The sequence below is a fragment of the Chelon labrosus genome, assembly GCF_963514085.1.
Source record: "Chelon labrosus genome assembly, chromosome: 11".
NCBI lineage: Eukaryota > Metazoa > Chordata > Actinopteri > Mugiliformes > Mugilidae > Chelon > Chelon labrosus.
Genome location: NC_140344.1, coordinates 11,526,886 through 11,550,259, shown reverse-complemented (window position 1 = coordinate 11,550,259; position 23,374 = coordinate 11,526,886). Strand labels below are relative to the sequence as shown.

Genomic DNA, 23,374 nt, shown 5'->3' with positions numbered 1-23,374 from the left:
AACTTCTACTCAGCCATATCATTAAAGGAATCACTCGACAATTTATACGGTCGTCTTTTTTCCCAGAGTGTTAGATCATGAGACTGATACCACTCTTTTGTTTGGACAGTAAATGTACAACCACAGCAAATAGCTAGTTAGCTTAGCTTAGCTTGTTTTGTATGTGTCCACCAACTAGCCAAGTTGCAGTTTGTTTTTCCAGACTCACATACGCAATGAAGATGAAAGGAACGCCGTGAAGGAATTTAGTAAAAGTGTTTTTTAGAACATATAATGTCACAGCGACCTTCGACCATCTGGATATAAACCATTTCACAATTTCATCCTGTGAAATTTTGTCACAATTTGTACTTGTGTAAAAATATGAGACCTTTGACCACCAAATTCAAACCAGTTCATCCAAAGCTGAAGAAATACCATTCAGGCTTTCCTGAGATATTACTTTAACTATCCACCTGAAAACATGACACCTCCTGCCATGGCTATTGCCATACAAAAAGTGTCAAAGTGATGGGGTGCCCTGAAGTCCTTTAATCGCCACAAGGTGGTAACTTTCAAAGAACCCAGGAAGTCAGGCTACAAGGAAAAAGTATTATTCTAAAATCACTGTAAAACCACAACTTGCCATCTTGACTCTTTGCTTTTTGTGTGATTTAAGGAATAAATAATGTGCTACTCAGCATTTTAGAGGGGCTTGTAAATGGACCTTGTTGCTGACAATCTAGGATAACTGTTTCCAGTCTTTATGCTAAGCTAAGCTAAGTAGCTAAGGCCGCTGGCTTCACACTAAAGCTTGGTTTATATTTTCACAAAGGGCCTTATGAATATCCTACGCCTTAGGGGGTTCTTCAGTGAAATCATTTATACTTGAGCGCTGGTGTGTCTGCATTGTTTTGATATTATGTGGTACTGAGTTGTATATTGAGTTTCTTAGTTACTTTTGCGGAAATCATTTTGACATGGAAAAGATAGAAGACTTAGTAGATTGTCTATAGAAGACAGTAGGAGGCAGACATTTCTGGCCTGTCCAGCCACTGAGACATGTGAACAAGGAAATACTTTTTGGACCAGTCACAGCTGTAGCTGTCTACATTGCCGCAACTTGTAGTTACATTTCTGGGGCGGTGCATGTCCAGTTACGCACTGACTATAAACAAAGCTTTAGACGTAGGGTCCGGAGCTATGTATCTAAGCTATAGAAGTGACCATTGAGCTTTATGTATGCACTGGGGAATAGTGCAGATAAATGCAGTTATTAATGTACATCCTGCCACACACTGCACTCAGTGGGGTTAGTTCAATAACACGTAAAATACTGGCGTGAAATTACCTGTTAAATTACCACCCTGCCTGCTACAGTCTGGTGCTGGACCTCCACAGCCAGTGGCACTGCTATAGTCATTTCATTGCCCAATAAGATGACGGACATGGGGCTGCTGGCCAGCTTTATTTCCAGACTGTAAAAGGATATGGTTCCCTCCCCTCTCATGCTGCCATGTCATCTAGTACCGTCAAGCTCACTGAACCATCTCAACCCTTGCAAGTAATCTGTCTACTCTCCTGTAAAAGCCAGACAAAAAGCCAGACATGCTCCAGGCAAGGAGCGAAGGTGCCTTGCCCGCAGGCTGAGCACTAAACAGAGGGCTCTAAACACCCACTGTATCTGGTTGTCTCGCTCTTCCATTTTTATGACGTTTATCACTGCTATCTGTCTGCTTAATCCTAGCCATAACATTGCCCCCACCCACATTGCATCAGGCGGTGTAATCTGTAGTGACAAAAAAAAAAAAGAAACAGCGTCTGTGTTACAGGAACGTTAGCTCAAAAGTGCAACTCTCCCCATGATGTAAATCATTTGGCATTAATGCTGTTAGATGTTTATCTTATACAATGACAGTAACACACATCATCTTTGTTGGGCCCTCCTAACAGGCACAAATGGAAATTTAAACTCTGCATGTTAGATTACGTTTTTACACAGGAAAGAAAAAAGCACAAGTATAAATTAACAGCAAGAGTGGACACAGGAACAGGGACGTGTGGGAGTTCCACCTTTGTCTAAGTCAGACAGGCAGGAAGTGTAACTTTTTTTTAGTGTTGTAGGTGAATGTCATGCCATCTGCTGCTCGGCTTAAATAAAAGCAGAAAAACACACTGGAGTATTATTAACCGCGGGGGAGGAAGCTGTAACACTTTAAAACATTGTTCAAACCACAGGTGCGAGTTCTTCTTTTGTGTGTCTGATAAATGATAGTTGAAAAAACAAGCCAGTAGGCATAGAGGCAGAAGCGACTAACATTGCAGATGACATGGTTAGATGTGTACATGCATCCCTGATGCATATTTTACAATAGTAGTAAAAAATAGTTATAATAACACAGAAATGTAACCAAATGCAGTGCTCCACTACCTTTTCACTTTTATAGAACGTGGAAATTTAGTTTTTGAGGGGTTTCTTGCTATCCCACATATCGTGTTTTACATCAAAAATAATCATACACTGCTTTACATTTCATTGTTGTTTATTTTTGTTTCTGTTTTTTTCAATCTAAATGATGTATTCACTGAAGAAGTAGTAGTACTGTATTGATAAAAACTGCCAACAAGCCTCTCTGAAAACTGTCCTCGAAGCTTGAAAAAAAAAAAAATAAGAGAGAAAAATACATAAAGCGGATCAGGAAACCCATTTTAGTGGACGTGCGTGACAGTTTGGCTGCAGTGCTCCTCTCCACAAAAGTTTACAGGAAATTAATTTATTGTACAGTAAATTCCAAGAAGGCGCACTTTAAATATAGCATTTATACTTTATTAGTACTGGTAAGCAATGTGGAACTGGGACATGGATGTGGTTAGTGTTTTTAATTGCGTTGGGCATGAGATGTCTATGTAAGATAGACCAAACAAGTTGTTTTTCTTGAGCATTTTCCTTTCAAAACCACAAGGGATGGCCCTTGAAGATGTGACCTTGGAAAGCAAACTAAAGGCCTCTCTCAGTTGTTAATCATGGGAAGCCTTTTGGCTGTTCCAAGCTAAAACTGTGCTCAGAGAAAATAGCTCCATTACTTAGATAAAATTGCCCCTTCTGTGCCTTTTAGTTGTAATATTTACTACTTCAAAACATGCTTCACTGACAAAATGTGCAAAAAAAAAAGAAGAAAAAGCTGCAAAACATCTGAACGGTGGTCCTAGATTGAGAATAACCACAATGTTTGTGTGGCGAAGGTGTCTATTATTGTACCTGATTGATGGTAACGATCGAAATCCCATCTTTCAAACTTTTCCCTCCAGCAGGTGAGGAGGGGGGAGGGTGTTCAGTTGTTCCCCATGGGTGCTCAGTTGAGACAGGATGATAATCTAAGTAAAGGACAGAGAAGATGTAGGGATTGGAGCCTGTGTTATGAGAGGAATGTCCGCTGCCTCAACAGCGTGACCCTGCTTTAGGCTCCACGTCTATCCCCATGCTGTTGTAATAAACTGTATGTATGTAACACATTAGCTCACTGTCAGACAGGTCGGGGCAAGATGAATACGTCAGAGAACAGCCTGACAACAAGCCCTGTTTGTCATTATGAGCCTAAACTTCACTAGAATGTATTTGTGTTGTCACTTTTCTGCTGTACACGCTCATGGATTCCTGTCTCGCTGACTTATAGACCTGTAGTGAAAGAAATACTTCACGAAGGTAAAAGTAGTAAAACCATAATAAAAGATAAGAGTACACAAATATACTCATTTTACAGAAAAGTGTTGTCAGACAAATGTGTGCAAGTTGTTAAAAGTAAGTAAGGAGTACAATGAGTATTCTCCTTTGACATATAGTGCAGTAGATGTAGAAACAGTTAGTCTGTATGTACAGTACTTGATTAATGGTTACTTTCCACCACACCCCTGCCCAGTTTCTGTGTTTTACCAGCCAAAGCAAAACAAAACAGTGAGACACTATTATCTTCTCAGATCGTACTTACCTTCTCTTGTACATATACAGGACAACAGCTGTGGGCTAATTCTGTAGTGTTTGTTGCTAGCACATCACAATGTGAGGAACTGCCATATGATTCAGTTCATACATTAGAATAAAGTATCACAACACCAAGTAAATGCAGCCATAATGCTAGCAGGCTGTGGAAGCTGATCTATCACTGTGATAAAAATAAAAAAATAACATTGACACAACACCTGAAAGTACAAGCAGAAAGGTGATAAAATCCTATTGTCCTCAAATGTACTGAAACACAAACCTCAAACAAGATTGAAGAACATGAGTGCTATTGTGTATTGAGTTATTTTTATCTGTATTTTTTTATAGTAAAGAGAAAGCGATTCAACCAGAGGCTATATTAAAGTTTTTTTAACAAGAAAGAAAAGATTTTTAGCATGGAGTAGGTCTGATTTTAAAATGAGGAAATATTGCCACCTAGTGCTTAAAAGTTAAACTACTTTGAAAGAACAAGTTTTCATTCAAAATTACTCCAAGAATAGTTTATTTTTTCCAAGAAAAGAAACGCAATCCATCGACAACCTCAGAAAAAAAATATGTCACAGAAAATGTGATTTCAACATGTTTTGTGCTCATATAAAGTTAATTGTAGTTTTGCATACAGAGTGAGGAAAACACAAACCTATGCTTTTCAGGTGTCACGTTTCTAAATTAGTACTACACTACACATGTATGATGCATATTGTTTTGAGAAATGCCTCAAACTAAAACAGCTAGAGTATTCATCAGTGAAATCCCCATGGGGAACCATCCCACACTCTGGTATTTAAAGTATCTTTAAATAAATAGTTGTAACTCAAAATGTTCAAAGTAAATTGTAGGTAAGGCAAAGCAACCCTGTTCAAATGCAGTTTTACTCACACAACACACCTTTACTTCACATCTAACCATAAAAATATTTAGACCATCAGCACTGTAGAGACAACGGAGGGTCTTCTGCTCTACAGAGACAGAGATTTACAACATTACTGTTTCTTGTTGTTTAGGGCAGTGATGATAAGACCTTAACTGAGACCTTACCTCGGTTCAGATGTCTTCAATGTGTTTGACTGAAGCTTAATAGCTGAATTGATACCCTACGTAAAACCTCTGTAATGACTGCTTTTAAATCAACTAAAAGATTACAGTTATTTTTGCTGATTGCAGTCATACAGCAACTCACAAATGACCAGGTTTTCGCCGTCTTTAGCTGTGTTTGTGTGTCTCATTGCTACAGGCGTCGAAACAAAAGTTTGTTCAGTGTATTGTCCTGCTCTGGTGACCGTGCACAGCTTTCTGTAAGAGGAGCTACATGTAACCTGCTAACAGGTAGCTAGCGTGACGTTAACAATAGTTGACTTTTATCATGAACGAAGTTTACTTAGCGCCTTTTTAAGAGTTTTGTGTAAAAGATGAACTATAAGACAGCTAGTTTATATCGTTCTAGTGACACTGAATCAACGCAGTGCTAGCTAACTAATTCCACAGGCTAATGGCTAGCAATAGTTAGCTAGCTAGCGAACGTTAAGTAACCTACGCGTTCTGTTTTTAGAACTCCCGTTGAGTATCTTTGACCTCAAGGGTCCAACGTAATTAGCAATAATAAATGCAATATAGAGGTGTAACAGCCGTATCGTGGCAATTTTTAATATACTAGTACAACCAACGTTTGCAGCGTCCCTTCGATAGCTCAGTTGGTAGAGCGGAGGACTGTAGAGGCTAATTGCTGAAATCCTTAGGTCGCTGGTTCGAATCCGGCTCGAAGGAGACACGTTTTTTCCACCTCCCAACAGCGTTTTAACGCTAAACTCTAAGCTCTGTTTATTTCTTGTTCTGTGTTCTGACATATTGTTAGTTCATAAAAATGCATACATATTAAAAACTTCACATTGATTGTGTTTTAAATTATGCAATGATTATGCAATGTACATGATCCGGCATACCATTATGACCACCCTCCTGATATTGTGTAGGTCTCCCTTGTGCCTCCAAAACAGTTGGGACTCATCAGAGAATGGACATGAGCCTTTTGAGGGGTGGTGTCTGGTAACAGGATGTTGTTAGTGGGGGCCTTTGGGTCCTATGATTTGAGGGGAGGTGGATCATCCCACAGATACTTGATCAGTTTGGGATCTAGTGAATTTGGAGGCCAGGTCAACACCTTGTGCTGTTTTTCATGTTTTTTTTAGTTGTTCCTAAACCACTCTAAACAGACCCTGCATAGGATCATTTACAAGCAATCTACAGGGCCCCTAAATATTTATTGACTGAACTAGAGCCCGACCGATAAAGGATTTTGAAGGCCGATACCGATACAAATATTTGTTGGTTTTAAAAACCGATAGGCTATATCGGCCGATATTTATTTTTTTCAGAAACGCGCAACAAAACATTAACTTATTTCCCTAACATTAGTTATTTGTAGTTATTTATGAGTTTTAACTAAAATAATATGATAATGCATCCCTTTACCTGCACTTTTTAAATTCTTTCCATCAAGCTACATCAAACCATTTTCAATCATCAGTTGCTGCCTGCCTTCTAAAACCTACTATTTAGCGATCTAAATCCATTATGTGACTCGTTAATGCTGCGGCTGAACGACAGTCTGCAACGCACACTTGGCGTCATTGGATTTCACACTCGTGTAAAAGAAAAGCTAACTTTTATGCACAAGCTACGTTTGATACTTTTTCTCTATGTCTAAATGTTCACTCCTCGCAAGTCTAACTTACATTTTACAATGCAGGGATTGTAACTAGAGATATGCTAGTTATAAATACAGTAATCATTACAGTACTTTATTTAGGCAGAATAAGTTCGTTAGGTTTCCAAGCTCATTAATGTTAACGTTAGCGGTCTTCCACTGATAGTGGCATTAGCTAGCTTTGTGGTTAGCTAGTCTATGATGAGCCATAATTTAGCAATGGATAACGTCATACTGCAAATTGTAAAACATACATTTTCAATATAACAGGCCAAGGAGAGATGATACGTCTCATTGCTATAACTGTCACGCTATTAAAGAAATACTTCAGTCACACTGTCAAAAGTTAAAAGGACAGTCAGTCAACTACACTGTAACAACGTAACGTAATTAGCTAATTCCGCTTCACTCTCGGCTTATTTAACAGCAGCAAAACTGGACATGATAGTCACGAATTTTGTCATGCTTATTTGAGTTAAGAGAACTGATGGGGATGTTCTTTTAATTGTTATTCAAGCAATGTATGTCTCGTGACCAACTCACCATGAACACACTTCACCGATGATCTTACTCGCGGATAACTGGTTCTCTCTGCCGGACTCTGGCTGGAGTGTTGCCAACAGGGACGGTGTAGAGTGCCCTCTGGTGGACAAACTAAACTATACAACGCCAACACTCATGACATGGTTGAAGGGTGTTTCGTTTTTATTTTATTTTTGAAATATTCATTTATCGGCCATTATAAATGCCGATACCGATAGTTTTGAAAATGCCTAATATCGGCCGGCCGATATATCGGTCGGGCTCTAGACTGAACACTTCTAACATACTGTAAATTGTAAGGTTTCCTTTTAGCAGATGCTATGTGTTGTGTTTGTGGTTTGTGTAGAAACACATTTTGCACTATTTCCATGCACAACAAACTTCTGCCCCTCTACTACTCTCTGTTTCGAGCTGTTTGTGTAACCTTTGAATTTGTTGACCAAAGCTATACAGTCCTGTGACTTCCCACTTAATCTTCCTCAGGTTTTTCTTTCAACACCTCAAGGTGGCGGACTGGCTTCTCAGCATGGACAGGTAGGTCCTGTTTAACTGGACAAGGACACTTCTGCTACACTTTATTCCTTCAGGTTCTACACACACCAAGAAAAACCTAGTGCATCCTATAACCTAACAACCTCAAGGTGTATTGTATAAGTCTCCAACTGTTGTTTAGCTTTCAGCAAATGGATTAGGCTCTAGTGAAACTGCATGAAAAACAAATGCAATCTTTGTCTTTTTCCTAAGACTAAAATTAGTTTCTTTCCAGTTTAGATAATTGGAGAAATGATTTGAGTATGTCACTAAAATCCCTTTAGATGACATACAGTACAATTTCTGTGGTAGTATTTTCTGACATTATCAGGTAATTAAACTAAAAATAAATTAAATGTTAGAATTCACTGTCAGCCTCTGCTGGTACAGCAGCTCGCCTACATATTTAATCAAGTAGTAATTGTTATTAATTATTTTCTGATTTTGTATCTGCATAGAGTTTATAGCAATAACAGTCGTGAGTCATATCATTACTGCTGCTATCAGTACCTCTATCACTGTTTGTATTAAAAGTAATCATTATACCACTAAAAACATGATAAAAAATAGAAAAGATATATTCTCTTCTGTCAATTACAAACCTGCCCTAAATGTGCAGAAATATTTACACAAGTACTGAGTAAAAAACAGTGTTAATCTGTGAAATAAGAAAACAGGTTTAAAAATGTTTATTATGTTAAGTAGGAATTGTGTAGATGACAATTATTTAAAATTTCCATTATGACAGAAAGAGAATATTTAGTGATAGTTCTGTTTGTGACACATCATGGGATAGATGTCATATGAAAATGGCTGAGGTAGTCATGTGGCAACAAAAACTTTTAATTAGGCACATTTTTAAAGGGACAATACAAGTTTGGATAAATACAACTCTAATGCACACTGGTATAGGGCAACTTGCACACAAGTTCAACACTAAGTAACCACCTGCAGAAATATACTGTATATCACTGTATTGCAAATTACCAAGATATCTTCAAGGATTAAAAACATTAGGATCAAAAATTTGTATATGGATTGAGTAAATTTATATGGATTGAGTATACAAAGGGCAAAAATATCATTTTGTCATTCAGTAAAATTTAATTGCAGTTAGTGCGAACCAAAAAACAAAACTAATCTTGCTTTCACTCATGTCGAACTCGCTTTCTGGGTGATGCTGGAGACTCCAGGGAGAAAGCAGTAGGAGAGATGGGGCGGGACTCAGGGATGTACTCTGACTGATACTTGTCAATGTAAGGTTTGGCCACATGCCACACCTGAGGTGAAGTTATAAACATGAAAATTAACTTTCAGTCAAGTGTACGTATTAAACAGTATTAAACAGATCTCACCTTCTGGTCAATTAGGAGACGGTGAACAGCTTCGATGTCTGGAGACATGAATCTGTCTTTAATCCATGGTCTTTGAACGGCAGGGGAGTAAAAACAAGTGGAACAAAGGATAAATATTAACCATCATGTACATGATTTCAGTAGACTAAAAGTCACGTACCTTGGCCAACTCTGTTTGACTTACTTGACCACACTGCGCACAAGTTCATAGACCTTCTCCAGTGGAGTAGTGGTACGAAGAGGTCGAAGGAACTCGATACCCTGACAGGCCGCTAACAGCTCTATAGCAAGAACTGATCAGAGAACACATCCATTCAGCTTGGTAAAACCCATCATCAATCTCCTTATTCAGTCCCATCTTTAGTGATTATTAATACAGTACGTACATGTCAATTCTGTATGTGAAGCAAGGCCACAGTTACAGCTAACACTGCATTGGACCAGAATATACAAAGTGATGGACTGAACTTAATCCTAACTAGACATTACACCTAAGTACAAGGAACTATCAAATAGACAAATAGACAAACTAGTTCCTCAATTAGAAATGCTGAATACTGCAACTTAAATGAATATGCTTTGCAACATCCTGTATGTCGGCAACAGGAACATCACTTAAATTCAATATAATGTAGAACTGCCGCTGGATTCAACAAAACAACACTCACCTAGTACCATTACCGATCCTGTTCTTTCTCTTTTCTTTACAGCCGTTTGTTTTGGACTTTACGTCTATTCTAACATTATTGCAACTACTGTTGAAAGTATTTTTACCTATGAGGCACTGATTCGTTTTTTTAGCCTGTAAATACAAGTTACCTCCTGTATCCACTCAATGAGCTCGGATTTTAAACCACTCAAGTGTTTGCTGATGCAGATTTATATTTATTAAACTATTACCCATACACTTTTTGTGGTAGAACAACATGGATTTTGCTTTCAAAGCTCACTTTAATTTAATTTGATTATCTGATTAATATAACTTAACTGAGTAACGGATTGAATGAACATTTTGTTGGTCATTTCTTGGCGTTTCTAGGTGTAAATGGCTGGCTGTGAATCATCAGAACGTTTACATCAGAAAACCATGAATCATTAAACCTAATCACTGCATCGCTATGTTGTGCGTGTTTTCTTAGTTTTCTTATCGACTACTCACGATCACTGAAACAGCAAAAACTTAGGATCAGCATTAGAAACAACTCGACTACGCTATGTATCACCTTACCCTGCTCCACATGCTCTATGACCCTCAAAGCCTTCCTGGCAGCCCAGCCTCCCATGGACACATGGTCCTCTGTGGCAGCACTGGTGGACAAGGAGTCCACAGAAGAGGGATGACACAAGACTTTATTTTCTGAAACTGAACAGAGTAAAAAAACTCAAGGTTAGAGTATAAAGATAAATACAATAGGCGTGTGACATTTAAATGTATAACATGACATCATTATATTAAATATAAAAGTTTTATTCAATATATATAAACTGTAATCCACTTTATTTCCTCAAGCTCTGTTTCATTTTATGTGTCTGCACACCCACCCAGGGCAGCAGCAGTACAGTGGGCAATCATGAAGCCTGAGTTGAGCCCCCCCTCGTTGACGAGAAAGGCGGGCAGCTCGCTCAGGGAGGGGTTGCACAACCGCTCGGTCCTCCTCTCGCTGATAGAGGCCAGCTCGTGGACCGCAATGGCTAAAAAGTCCAGAGCCTGTGAGAGAGGAAATACTGGTGAAAGAGGGAAGAATAAAAATCCGCCACAAATACCAGCAAGGTGTTTTGTTAGTCACTAACCTTGGCCGGGTATTCGCCATGGAAATTCCCACCTGAAATGGTCTCACCTCTTTCTGCAAATACCATCTTGTATGACAGTTAAAGTAACATACATAATTTAATTTCCACTGAAATCCATTATACACAGAAGCAAATTCAATAAAATCCAGTTACAGGTTTAGTGTCTAGTTTACGAGTCAGAGAAGGATACAGGGTTGTCAGTGGCACTGTTGATTTCTGTATTGATGATGTTCTTGACAAAGTTAATGGTGTCATTGGCGATTCCATGAACCTGTGTGCAGAACGAGAGTATAATGCTCCGTCTTTCTCCAACTCCACTCATTCGCTATAGGATCTACTTCATAAGAATCAACCACGGAGGTTTCCCTCGTCCCTCGTCCAAGCTAAGTGTCTAAGTATAGAGGGTGCACAGATCTTAACGTCGTTGCTTGTGGAAGAACCTTGTGATTTCGGGTTGTGTAAATAAACTTGAGTTGATTCGAGGTTACCTGAGGACAGCACCGCATGGTGTAAGCATCCTGGACTCTGTCACAGAACCTGTGGCTCTCTGTGGAAAAACCCACCAGATGACACACATTAAATGCTACATCTTTAATGATGCAGCAGAGGCACAACGTCACCAAAACCTTTTAATCACTGTGGGTAAATACACCCTGTGCATTTGACCCATCCTAACTATTTATGAGTTGTGGGCAACCACACTGGTGTGCTGCTGTTCTGAAACCGGTGCCTTGATCGAGGGCCGTGCTACAAGTGTTTGTAAGACAAGAATGTGTTGTGGCAGATAAAATGTAGCTTCCACATGGTATGGCTGCCAGATGTGATGTGTGTAACAATAACTATGCGTTATTGTTTTGTGATGTTCTGTTTCTGGTCTGTTTTAGAGTCTGGCTCAGTCCTCTGACCTGCAATCTGGGATGGATGGTGATCGGAGTCCAGCAGTGAGCGGAAGCGCTGGGCCACCTCTATCTGTCCCGGGTGGGGCCTCAGCGAATGGATGTCTACGGGAGGAGACCAGAAATTGAATCTTGAATCTCGAGGTAAAAAAAAAATAATTCCCTCTGGTTTGTGGCTTTGGTCAGATCTATTACTGCTGCTGCCGCTGCTCACCACTGTCGAAGGCCTTGGTGGTTCCCTTCAGCACCTCCAGAGTGAGAGCAGCAATAATATCTGCCTGTTGGGCAATCGCCTGGGCTCGTTCCACGGCCTCGGCCCCGAGAGAGGTGATCATCTGGGTCCCGTTGATCAGAGCGAGGCCCTGTGTTTTATAGTTTCAGAAGCCATTTGGATAATAGTGACAGCATTTAATGTAGAGTAATTAAGTACATTTACTCAAGTACTCAAGTATTTGAACTGAAATATTTAGATAATCTTAAACTTCCTAATAGTACGTCACAACAACATTGTTTACATACTAAATATTTGATCACTACTAGACGGCACAAAGTGCTCTCATTGATCCACTTCTGTGGCACAGACTAATCAAACAGTGGAGAATACAGTTGGTTTTAAACATTACCTCTTTAGGCCTTAGTGATACTGGCTTCAGTCCATGAGCCTCCAGGACCTGGTCAGGGATGAAAGGAGACAAGGGTCAAGGGTCATCAAAAAGCAAACATGTTTTCCTGTCAGGCACTGCGACCTTTCACTCACACAAACAAAAGGCATGTTTCCCATAGTATTAAGCAACTTATTGTTGTACAATCATGGAAGTGTCACTCTGATCTTACATATTTGGCGTCTGCCCATCCGCTCTTGGGAGACCACATTTTACCCTCGCCCATGAGGCCCAGAGCCAGGTGAGAGAGGGGTGCAAGGTCTCCACTAGCACCCACTGTTCCCTTCTCTGGGACAAAGGAGAGGCAGGAAGCTGCAGGGGTAAATAGATTATTATATATGACGGTCAGCTTTCCCTGTACTGATCCTTAAAGGAAGTTATCAGCAGTTGAAGACCGAAGGTGATATTGGCTGTATGGTAAAGTGAAGATGATGATGAAGAGTCCAGTTGGAGCTTACCGTTAAAGGCCTGGATCATGGCATGGAGGGTTTCAAGAGAAATACCGCTGTGTCCTTTGGCGAGGACATTGATTCTCAGAGCGAGCAGCATGCGGGTCCTCTCAGGGCTTAGCGGGTTTCCAACACCTACATATCACAGGATGACTATGATGAAGCCGATATGAAGCACAAAAAACAAACAAACATGCTTTGTCAGGAGGCCTGAATGAGTTTCATCACCTGCCGAGTGTGACCGCACCAAGTTTTCCTGGAGCTCCCTGTGCAACAAAAAGTGCGCGATAATCAGTTGGTACATTAAAACAGCTCAGTCTCCAACAAAGATCATAAACAAATCATCAGATTATTGCCTTTACTTGAGCTTGCTGACAGGAATGACGGTTCGGGCAAATTTGCCAAAACCTGTTGTGATTCCATAGACGACTGCAAGAACAAGAGACACACAGAGCTGACTACATCATCCATTTCTGAAATACTGTCATTCTTCAGCTGCTTGTTTACTTGAAGGTCTTTGCAATCATTCTTTAGGGTATATTAACCTTTGTTTTCTTTGACAATGGTGTCCAGAAGGTCTCTGGATTGCACAACTTTTCTTTCAGCCTCCGGAGTCAGCTGAAAATGTTGGGGAAGGATTACATTAAGTCAATAGTTACCACAGAGCCATGACAACAAATACAGTTTGTTGATCATTACCTTTATCTTGTAAAGTCCTCTGCCTAAGTTGACCAGATCTGTCGATGTCAGGCTGTTGCCATCCAAGGAAATAAACTGCGCACAGGAGGCGGGTGTTACGCAGATGTATTTGATGTGACATGTTTTACATTTTGACAAAAGATCCACTTACTTCTTCAGGTTCTCTGTAGGCTGCTGTGCTATTTCACATGGTTTAGTCAAGGACAACTTTCTTTTTAATTAAAGACGGTGACATGATTTATTTTAACCTTTCACCTTGTCAGTTTTCCACAACTGGAGACGATGTAATGGCACGAAGAAAAGGAATAACTGATTAACACTATAGTACCCAGTAGCTTCTATGATTCATATGGCACAAGTATTTGACACGTTTAAGGATACAGATGAGAAACTCCAGGCTCACACGGGATGAAATCAGGAGACATGGTATCTCCTTCAATAGCTGAAAGTACGGGATAATAATACACATTTAATGTAAACAAATTACGCACAGTTTAAACACATCTAGAGGTAAAACATCTCTGATCCCTGAATGCGACCCACACGTTTTCCATATTTCTCATGCATACAGTCATTACCAAGCTCGACAAAGTCGTTATCCTCCAGTACATCCTCGATGGTGTCATCCACGTCCAACAAACCCAAACCCTGGCACCTGCGCACAACAAAACGCGTGTCCTTCACAGCCGTGATGCCGCCGTTGTCCGGTTTGTTCTTAATGTAACGTTTGAGCGCTTCAAGACCGAGCCACTGGATCGTGTTGGAGGTGTCTCGGCAGGGCACTGCCAGCCACTCATCTCGGATGTGGACGGTGAAACGAGGCATTTCGCGTCGCGTGGGGCTCGGCTGCAGTGAGACCTGAGCGCCTCTCTCCAAGGTACCAGCTCCGGACACACAAAGTTCGGCCACCAATCAGACGCAGCCGGGGAGCCACGCCTCGCCGGTGTCACACCTCTGGAGATCATTCACCTCAACGGGTCGATCACCGATCACAGACGTTTGGACGTATTGACAGTGTGTTCACAAAAAGGCACCCGCGGCTCTAAATGTGGAAGCGCTCAGGTGTTTGGAAGGCCTAAAAAAAGTTTGCTGTAGGCCTTCACTTCACCGCCGACATTACAGGTTACTAGCTGATAGGTTGTATAACTTACGTTCAGTCAATCAAAGAACAAACTTACTGTTTCTTAATGTGAATTAAATTGTTATCACAAATTGGAAAAGCAAGGATAAAGTTTTACTACTGGTGCCTTCACTTGCTGTCAGACTTTAAAAGTGTGTGTAAACAGGAGGTCACTGGAGGTTAAATATTGGCAGCTCAGTTGGTTCAGAGGAAAATGTTAGGCGGAGGAGGTGCAACTGTGTAATCCTATGATTTTCATTGGAGTATTCTCTAGAGACTAAAAGCATCAACTAAATTTGACGTTGCACCCACAATTTTGTTGAATTTATTTGCATTAGAAGTTGATTTATTATACTTACAACTACCAGGTTACTGATGTTAAACTTAGAAAAAAAACCACACTTATTTACAAGACTGTACCACCTTAAATAACAGACAGTCAGTGTCACTGCCTGATATGTATGGCAGACAAGGATGCCATCTTTCCGTGTGTTTTGCAGAGTGGAGCTCTGAAAGATATCCTGCAATTAAATTTGATGTATTTAACCTCAGTCCGAGCTACGACACTTTTAGGTTGTCAATACAAGTACTACAATAAGCTGCTGGCTCCAGAAATTACTATAAGCTTGTACTGAACAGCTGAAGGCTTGGCGTTCATGTGCTTATAAAACTCACGCACACTTTTGTGATTAAAAAAAAAAAAAAAAACAGAAATTCCCAATACCTACAAGTGTCATCCTGATTGACCCACATATACCAAACATTTAATCCCAAATAACGACAGTGTTGTAATAAATAAATAAATGTACTGTTGTCAGCTGATACAAATAAGTAATGAAACTGATTGTCATAACAATCATTATGTCTGTGCTCAGTGCTTCAGTGCATACCATATACCTGCAACATTTTTCTTATGTTGCATTAATCCCCATTTACAGTTTCTCTCTGTTGCCATCATACAAATGTTTCACCCAAATGTTTCACCCAAAGTTTAATATTTTTGATTGGGTAACTTCATTTTAAAACAATACATGATGTGTTTTTTTTTTGTGTTGGCACACATTTAGTCCACTTCACTGTGATGTCGTAACGCCAACTATCTGTGTTAAATCTACAAACTCTGGGGGCTGTTGATGTAAGACTTCGAACTAACGAGGCGTGCCTGAACGCATCACAGTAGCCTGCGGGCCGATGATGTCACTTTACGGGCTGTAGGAGTTTCTGCATCTCCGTGTGCGCCGACACAGAGGAGGCCTACTGCTGGCCGTCAGCGGGCAGGCAGGGGAGGAGAAGAGGGGAGGAAAAGTGTGTTTACACAGACGGCAAACTGCCTGGGGAATCGTAGGGGAGAGGAAGTCAGCCGGCTCTGTGTCTGCCTGCTCCAACTTCCTGCTCAGAAAAAGAAAAAGCCCAGGATCCTATTTCAGTCCGGCACAACCGTGTAGACCAGAAGTAAGCATGGAAAAACAAGGAATCACACAAGCAGCACCGTAAAGTTTCGCGGAGGGAAAAGACCGAGTCGCAGATCGCAGGTAACGTAGAATAAACCGACGTCTTTCTATGAACAGCGCTTTGTTGGCTAATTGGTGGCTGGAGAGAGAGAGAGAGAGAGAGAGAGAGAGAGTATTATTAGCGGTTAGTATTATTAGCCGCCACAATTACCTTTTTATTTTAATGCCTTGACTCTAAGTTTCCGCCCCGTGTTTAAACTCCTCGGATCTACTTAATACGTCTAAGAGAAGAATAGTTCAGATTTAGACTCGGACAACACCGTGTCGTCTTCCGGTCCGGGCAACATCTTGAAAATGAGTCAGTGGGGCAGAACAGTGATCCAGACCTCTGTGTGTTATTATAGCTGAGAAAAAGAAGAAAAGAAAAAAAAAACATACAAATAAAAAGCAACGTCAATCAACCTCGGAGACTGTGGCCGCCGTTTAGAGATGCTTTTCTTGCGGGTCCCCGTTGAATTTTCCACCGCCTGCGAACAGGAAGAGAGCAGATTTAGTCATGGCTAAGTAATGTCTGCATACACCATCTAATCTCATTAGGAGTTTCCGTTCAGTCAACACACTGGACGGCTTTGTGCGCGCAGCGAGGCTCCTGCGGCCGAGCATCCGCAGCAGGGCTCCTCATCCCCGGACTGAACCTCCGCCAGTGTGCCTGTGATGTTCCTAGAAAGAGTTAAAGCGTGTCTGCAGTTCTCGGACTTAACTCTGGTTAGCTCACTGTTGAGCTAAGATGTGGGGTTTTATCCCAGTTTGGCGAATCTAAAATCCTCTAATATCCATTCCCTGTGTCACTTGTTATCATTTGAGTTAATAATAAATCATTAATATTTTATGACTGAGGTAGTAGAAGGGATTTCCGACCAATAGTGTTACGTGCAGCATCTTACAAAGGTGAATGTTTCTATTTCCCTCTGTTTTATTAATGGAGTTCCCCTCAGCTCTGTATTGGTGAGTTTTACTTTTTCTTCAAAGTGTTCAAAGTCTGGGTTCAGGGCAGGTTAAAGGGTGGAGCCGTGGAAACGGGACAATGACTTGATCTTTTGACCTCTGTCCCTGTGGGATTTTTGTGGGAAGTGTGGCAGGATTGGGGAAACGCTCCCCTGCTGTGGGATCCCCACTCCTCAACATTTGTCCTTGGAAGCAGAATAGGAGGAAGTCCTGACTTTGACAGGTTTGTGGTTTCACATGGCAGATAGAAAACTCAGGGGATAGCTCGTGTCGGAACTCGGCTCGGCCCTCCCTACCTCCCTCCCTCTCGCCTCTGTCCTCTCCAGACAGAGATATGCAGCGGTTGAAAAGCCGCTCTTGTTATCGTTGTTTTTAAGTGTCGGTCAATTATCTCTACCCACAGATAAGAGAGCCCATCAATATTCGGACTAACTGCTGATAGCTGAGTTTTTGTACACACGCTACAGATGATTTCAGATCTGACACGTGATGACTCCAGACAGTTTGGGTATCAAATGTTTCAGACACATTATGACTTACACTAAAAATACTGAAGCATGACTTGATGTAGTATCAAATGCTGTCCAATCAAAAGTCCAGGACATCAAGAGAATAATATTTACAATGGCACAAAAACTTAGAAAAGTTTTGTCATGTTACCCTGACAAATTACTTAATCAGTTTGATCGATTAATCGCGTGATCCCCCGAGTCCTCCTCTTGTGTTACAGCCTGTGGGGACAGAAACAGCCCCCCCTCCACTATTAATATGTGAGCCACGGTAGGCAGACAGGAGCTTCGAGGCTGCACATTCCTCTATTAAAGGAATAACCCACCCTGGCCCGTCATACTTCCTGTGGAGAGAGGGCCAGGTTGAACCGCAGCATATTTCTGGCTTGAGCTGTTGTTCCTCCTTATATTTTTTTCTCTCCTGCTGCCGCCGCTACATTACACTATACTCTTTTACACACACTGTTCTATTCATCACCGGCCTGCTCGTCCTCACACCACATGTTACAGCTCAAATGGGGCCGCTCCCCTCCTCAGCCACTAACCCAATTTAGTCCGCATGCTGTAAAACACACTGGCAAGACTGAAAGGATTTAAAAGAAGGCGCTTAATTTAGATGAAACACCGGCTCGTTTGGTTCTAAGCGGGCCCTGCTGGTGCAACAGTAGTTAGTTAACACGGGAATAAAACACAAGACTGTAATGAGAACTGGAAAGTACAAAGTACCACTTGGCTTGTTTCCCTCTGAGGTTTGAACTGCGTGCTTATTCTGTCACTGTGGCGTCTGGCAGGTATTACACATGTAGGTAATTCTGGTACTTTGTCAGTGACAGCTGAGGTCTCAGAGTGGTGATGTCCCACTTTTGTCTTCTGGAGAAAATGTCATCATCGTACGAGGACTTTTAAAAATAACCTGACTTAATAACCATTTTACTGCAGGTATGGACAGTGCCATCACTCTGTGGCAGTTCCTACTGCAGCTGCTGCTCGACCAGAGCCACAAGCACCTGATATGCTGGACGTCCACCGACGGCGAGTTCAAGCTCCTGAAGTCAGAGGAAGTGGCCAAGCTGTGGGGGCTACGCAAGAACAAGACCAACATGAACTACGACAAGCTGAGCAGAGCCCTGCGCTACTATTACGACAAGGTGAGCTGCGACTGTGTCATTTTGTACTGCAGCTGTGTTAACTGATCGGACCTGAGGGTTATGTGAACGGAGCGTAGCACCGTTAGAGTCTTTGTTCTTCGCTTTAAACCCACAGTCTCCCCTGATAGACACTTCCACTTCCTCTTTCTCATCAAGCGCACAGCAGCACTCTAACAGAAACACATTTCAGTGCAACAGTTGTCCTTTGCCGGACTCAAATTCGATCCGACATCTCTGTGATTGTTTTTGTTTATTGATTCTTGTTTCCTGTGCATTAGGTAAAATGGCCTGTTGAGTCATCATTAATGGTGTTTGTTTGTTTTACAGAACATCATCAAGAAGGTGATCGGTCAGAAGTTTGTCTATAAGTTTGTGTCCTTCCCTGAGATCCTCAAGATGGACCCACAGGCGGTGGAGATGGGCCTGGCTTCTGGACGGTTTCCCCTCCAGGACGGAGAGGCCCATGAGCTGGAAGTAGAGGAGGAAGAGGAGGAGGACGGTGAGGAGGAGGCCCAGAGGAGGACCCTGGCAGCCTTGGGGGCGCAGCAGTGTCGGAACGACTACCTCCGCTCGGGTCTCTACTCGTCCTTCAGTATCAGCTCCCTGCAGAACCCACCCGAGCTCCTCCGAGCCTTACGGGAGCGCCAGGAGGAGCCTCGCTCCGTCATCCGCTTCGGCACCAATGAGAGGAGCTCCCCTCCCTCTGCCAAACCCGAGCCCTACGTCTCCCCGAGGTCATCCAGACTCCCCTCTCATTCCCACTCCCCGTCCTCCCCGCACAACCAGCCGGGCCGAAGCTGGAGCCCTGATGCCGAGGAGGAGGATGAGGAGGAGGAGTCTGACCAGAGCGCTCAGCCCCTCAACCTCTCCTCTGGCCACAGGGAGCGAGCCCTGCAGCCTCCTGAAAAGAGGAGCAGCAGCGGTAGAAGTAGTTACACTAACAGTAGTGGCAACCAAGGAGATGGACTCCCACCAAAAAGCAAAAAGCCCAAAGCTCTGGAGATCTCCGCCCCATCCCTGCTGCTGGCAGGTAGCGACATCGGCTCCATCGCCCTCAACAGCCCAGCACTGCCGTCTGGCTCCCTCACTCCTGCCTTCTTCACTGCACAGGTGAACAACACACATCCATAATCTCTGGACAGTGACGGAGTGACTCTGTTCCCTCTGTCATTTCTAGACATGAGTCAGCTTCAGAGACTCTAAATTGTGATTATGTTAGCACTTTGCTGGCCTGGTGACTCATTCATCGAGTTTCTCAAGGTGCTTTCCAGCATACACTTAATTACTGATAGCGTGGTACGCCCTGCACACACCTAAGATTGCTCCGAAACTCACTTCATCTCTCTCTAGTCATGGCATGTTTACACTCCACGCCGCCGGCTTTCCAACAGACATTTATAAATTCTCTTATTTCCGCTCTCTATGATTTAATCCAGTCAGATCCAGCTCAGCCAGCTCCAGCTGAAACACACAGAGCCCGATAATGATCACGTCTCCGAGAGACAATAATAATGTGTCATGCTATCGGTGCCCTCGGCGTGGTGGCCTGGCTGGTGACGGGGAGATGATGGGATCTGTTCAGAGTATGAAGTCAGTGTCCCTAAAGCCCTCAGAGCGGCAACAGACATCTGATATAACTTGGCATGTGTTTGTGGAAACACTACTGCTTATATTTAGTCAGCGGTAGAGCTAACATTTCCTCAAGAAACAGAGATGGAGGAGGTATGAAAAGATGTATAGTCACAACAAAAAAAATAACTTTACACCACCTAAGAGTGCGTTGTTTGCTTTAAGGAGGTGCTGTTTTTGATATCGGAGGACGGCTTGAAGATATTTTTTACATTTTTGGAAACAAGTCTTTTTTTAAATACGTATATATTCAGATTAAAGACACGGGGGCCCACATTATTCACCCAATCGACATCCTACTGTGAGATGGACCCTTCAGCTTTTACAGGTCAAGTTTTACAGCCACAAATTCAAAGCCAAATCCGTCGAGCCGTACCATCATAGCAAGTTTCAGAAAGAACCAGAGGCCCTGCCACAAGCATCGGCCGCTATTTATCCATCTGTTGTGGTTAATCGTGTGTTTACAGTGGAGTTAGTAAAAATGACCAGCCCAGAGTGGTTTATCCAGAGAGGCACTGATGCTGCGCTGTGTGAATAATGAGATCAGAGGAAAACATGCGATTTGCAGAAATCGTCTGCAAGTCCAACCAACGAGAGCGGGGAAGAGGCCCTAAGTGATGCCATATGCTCCAATAATTCCATTAATAATGGGAGCGGGGCCGGGTCCCTCTGCAACACTGGCTCACTTCTCTGAGGTGACACAGGGGGAAAGTCGGGGGGAGAGTGAGAAAGAGAGAGCGAGAGAGAGAGAGAGAAGGAGAAATTGATTTCATATGTTTTCTCTCTGGTTGGTGTTCCAAGCGCTCCAGGACCACTGCCTACCACTACCTTGCCTACACTACACCCCAACAAACCCATCAACCCCCTCAATCAACAACAGCCCCCTCCTCCCCTCCTCCCATCACCCCTGTATTCTGGGGGAGAAACCACAGACTTCCTTCCTGCTCCGTCCGTCAGTTTGTTTTTCCAAACGCCATATACGCATCCATTTACCGCTTCAGCATGTTTCGCATTACCGTAGCACTCGGAGCGATGTTCTCCAACCAGTGGTTCTCTGTGTTTAACAAAAAAAAATAAAATATGTTGTCTTCGCTGGTTTTCTCTTATTTATACAAAACCTCCCTCCCTCCCTCCTGTGTTTGCCCTCCCTCACAGACTCCCTCGGGTTTGCTGCTGGCTCACAGTCCGCTGTTGTCAGGCATCCACTTCTGGAGCAGCCTCAGCCCCGTCGCTCCGCTCAGCCCCGCCCGGCTGCAGGGCCACAGCTCCCTATTCCAGGTAAGAAACCAGTTCAGGTGCAGACACGCGGCGCAAGAGAGGAGTGACAAAGAAAGCAGGAGATAAGAACAGAAGGTATACTCAAAGGTATCAGTTTACTGGTAGTGACTTAAAAGTGAAAGGGGAAGTTCAGCTGTAAAAATTCTCATTCTTCCCAGAGGTCTTTACTCATCTTTTAACCCACATTTAAACAGAATCATTTCTTCCCTTTTGTCAGTTCTCATATGTAAAATGATCATTTTCTCTCTATAATGTGCTTTAAGTCTACCAGACGTTTTCCAAGCAGGTATTAACTTGACTAGAAGCACAGATCAAACTTAAGATGAGATGTTTTTCGAGATTTGGTTGTAAAACTAGTTGGGACTCAGTGAGCAGGTCCCGCAGAGGTGTCCTGTTTCAGCGCTTGTGAGAGGGAGAGGAAATCCTGTGAATACTTCCTGTTTGAGCCCAGGGGAGCCAGTCTGAACAGGGTGGACTGGTTTGAGAGCTGCTCCTCATTTATGAAACATACACACAACAACCCCCCCCACCACCCTCCCTCCTTCCCCTCCACGGGTGTGTGCACAAGCACAACACGCCGGATTCTTTGTGCACAAATAACGTCGACTTCTCCTTCTGTAGCGGAGGTACAGGGGGACAGAGACAAAAAGGAAGAGGCACAATGAATTTAAAAAAGAAAAAAGAAAAAAAAAAAAAACAGGAAACCAGAGCAGTGACAATGCTGCAGTTCCTCACCGGAAAGCAGCTTTCATAGAGCCTCCATCCCCTCCCTGCTAACTCTCCGTCCCTTTCTCTTCCTCCACAGTTCCCCAGCCTAATCAACGGACACATGCCTGTCCCCCTGCCAAACCTGGAAGGAACACCCTCCTCCCTGCTCCTGTCCCACACCACCCACAAATCCTGATCCAGGGTCAGTGTCAGAAAAATGTCCCATCTTCATCCTTATCTGGTTGGAAGTTTCTCAGTCATTAATATCATCATCATCATCAGCAGCAGCAGCAGCAGCAGCAGACATCTCTTTTTCATATTTCCGAAAAAAAAAAAAAAAGTCCTATGAGACAGTATGTGACCTCACTTTTTTTTGCACTTGAGTTGCTTCAGATTCTAGTGGTTGAAAGCACTTGGTAAAAGCCATACGCCACGGCGTCTGAGAGACGTCTGGCTCTTTGTGACAAAGTACAGCACATTTCCACATGACCCTGTCCCCGACGGACAGACGTGACGCGTAGCTAGCTGCAAAACGTTAGCCAGCCGCTCATTCTGCGCAGAGCCTGTTTGTTTTAATCCTGTAAAAAATAAAAAAAAAAGTGTATTTTTTTTCCCCTTCAATGTTAAATCACGGTGAAACCGATTGTTTCACTTACGTGGTATTGTATGTAATGTATGCACTATGCTTCTCAGATAGTACCGGCTGTGCCTTGTTGTCTTATTTTTTCGCCTTACTTTAAAAATCCTTTGATGAAGACGAGATTTCAAATCAATGAAAACTTTTGTAACACTTGTAATGTTCTTTTTTTTTTTATACTGGACTTGGTATACAGTATGTATTCTGTATATTTTTTGTATTGTGAAGAATGTCTTGTCATTTTCAATAAACAAAGCATTGAATGCTTGAACACGGCTCC

At 42.5% G+C, this 23,374-nt stretch overlaps 2 protein-coding genes across 3 annotated transcripts; one reads left to right on the top strand and one right to left on the bottom strand.

Annotated features, from left to right (window-relative positions):
* The first annotated feature begins 5,243 nt into the window (after positions 1 to 5,243).
* Positions 5,244 to 23,358, top strand: LOC311495300 (ETS domain-containing protein Elk-3-like). Of its 2 annotated transcripts, XM_084554696.1 has the most exons (7): positions 5,244 to 5,305; positions 7,710 to 7,760; positions 11,788 to 11,943; positions 18,634 to 18,842; positions 19,170 to 19,952; positions 21,627 to 21,749; positions 22,555 to 23,358. In XM_084554696.1, exons 3-7 carry the CDS (start codon positions 11,901 to 11,903, stop codon positions 22,651 to 22,653), a joined length of 1,257 nt encoding a protein of 418 aa, XP_084410822.1. In that variant the 5' UTR covers positions 5,244 to 5,305; positions 7,710 to 7,760; positions 11,788 to 11,900; the 3' UTR covers positions 22,654 to 23,358. The 2 variants fall into 2 exon arrangements, with proteins under 2 accessions (XP_084410822.1, XP_084410823.1); XM_084554697.1 differs by lacking the exons at positions 5,244 to 5,305; positions 7,710 to 7,760; positions 11,788 to 11,943 and adding an exon at positions 15,826 to 16,261.
* hal (histidine ammonia-lyase) lies at positions 8,540 to 14,434 on the bottom strand (the record flags this gene model as incomplete). Its single annotated transcript, XM_084554693.1, has 20 exons — positions 8,540 to 9,037; positions 9,113 to 9,182; positions 9,297 to 9,405; positions 10,341 to 10,475; positions 10,655 to 10,820; positions 10,904 to 10,969; positions 11,094 to 11,174; positions 11,392 to 11,450; positions 11,809 to 11,904; positions 12,014 to 12,161; positions 12,423 to 12,470; positions 12,634 to 12,773; positions 12,920 to 13,045; positions 13,139 to 13,176; positions 13,273 to 13,339; positions 13,456 to 13,528; positions 13,610 to 13,684; positions 13,761 to 13,788; positions 13,991 to 14,051; positions 14,188 to 14,434. The coding sequence occupies 20 exons, from the start codon at positions 14,432 to 14,434 to the stop codon at positions 8,906 to 8,908; spliced, it is 1,965 nt and encodes a 654-aa protein (XP_084410819.1). The 3' UTR covers positions 8,540 to 8,905.
* Positions 23,359 to 23,374: the final 16 nt, after the last annotated feature.

Coding starts and splice junctions, on each gene's coding strand:
- LOC311495300 (XM_084554696.1), top strand. CDS start 11,901: ATGTCTACGGGAGGAGACCAGAAATTGAATCTTGAATCTCGAG. Junction 11,944..18,633: donor ATTGAATCTTGAATCTCGAG/GTAAAAAAAAAA, acceptor ATTTTACTGCAG/GTATGGACAGTGCCATCACT. Junction 18,843..19,169: donor TGCGCTACTATTACGACAAG/GTGAGCTGCGAC, acceptor TTTGTTTTACAG/AACATCATCAAGAAGGTGAT.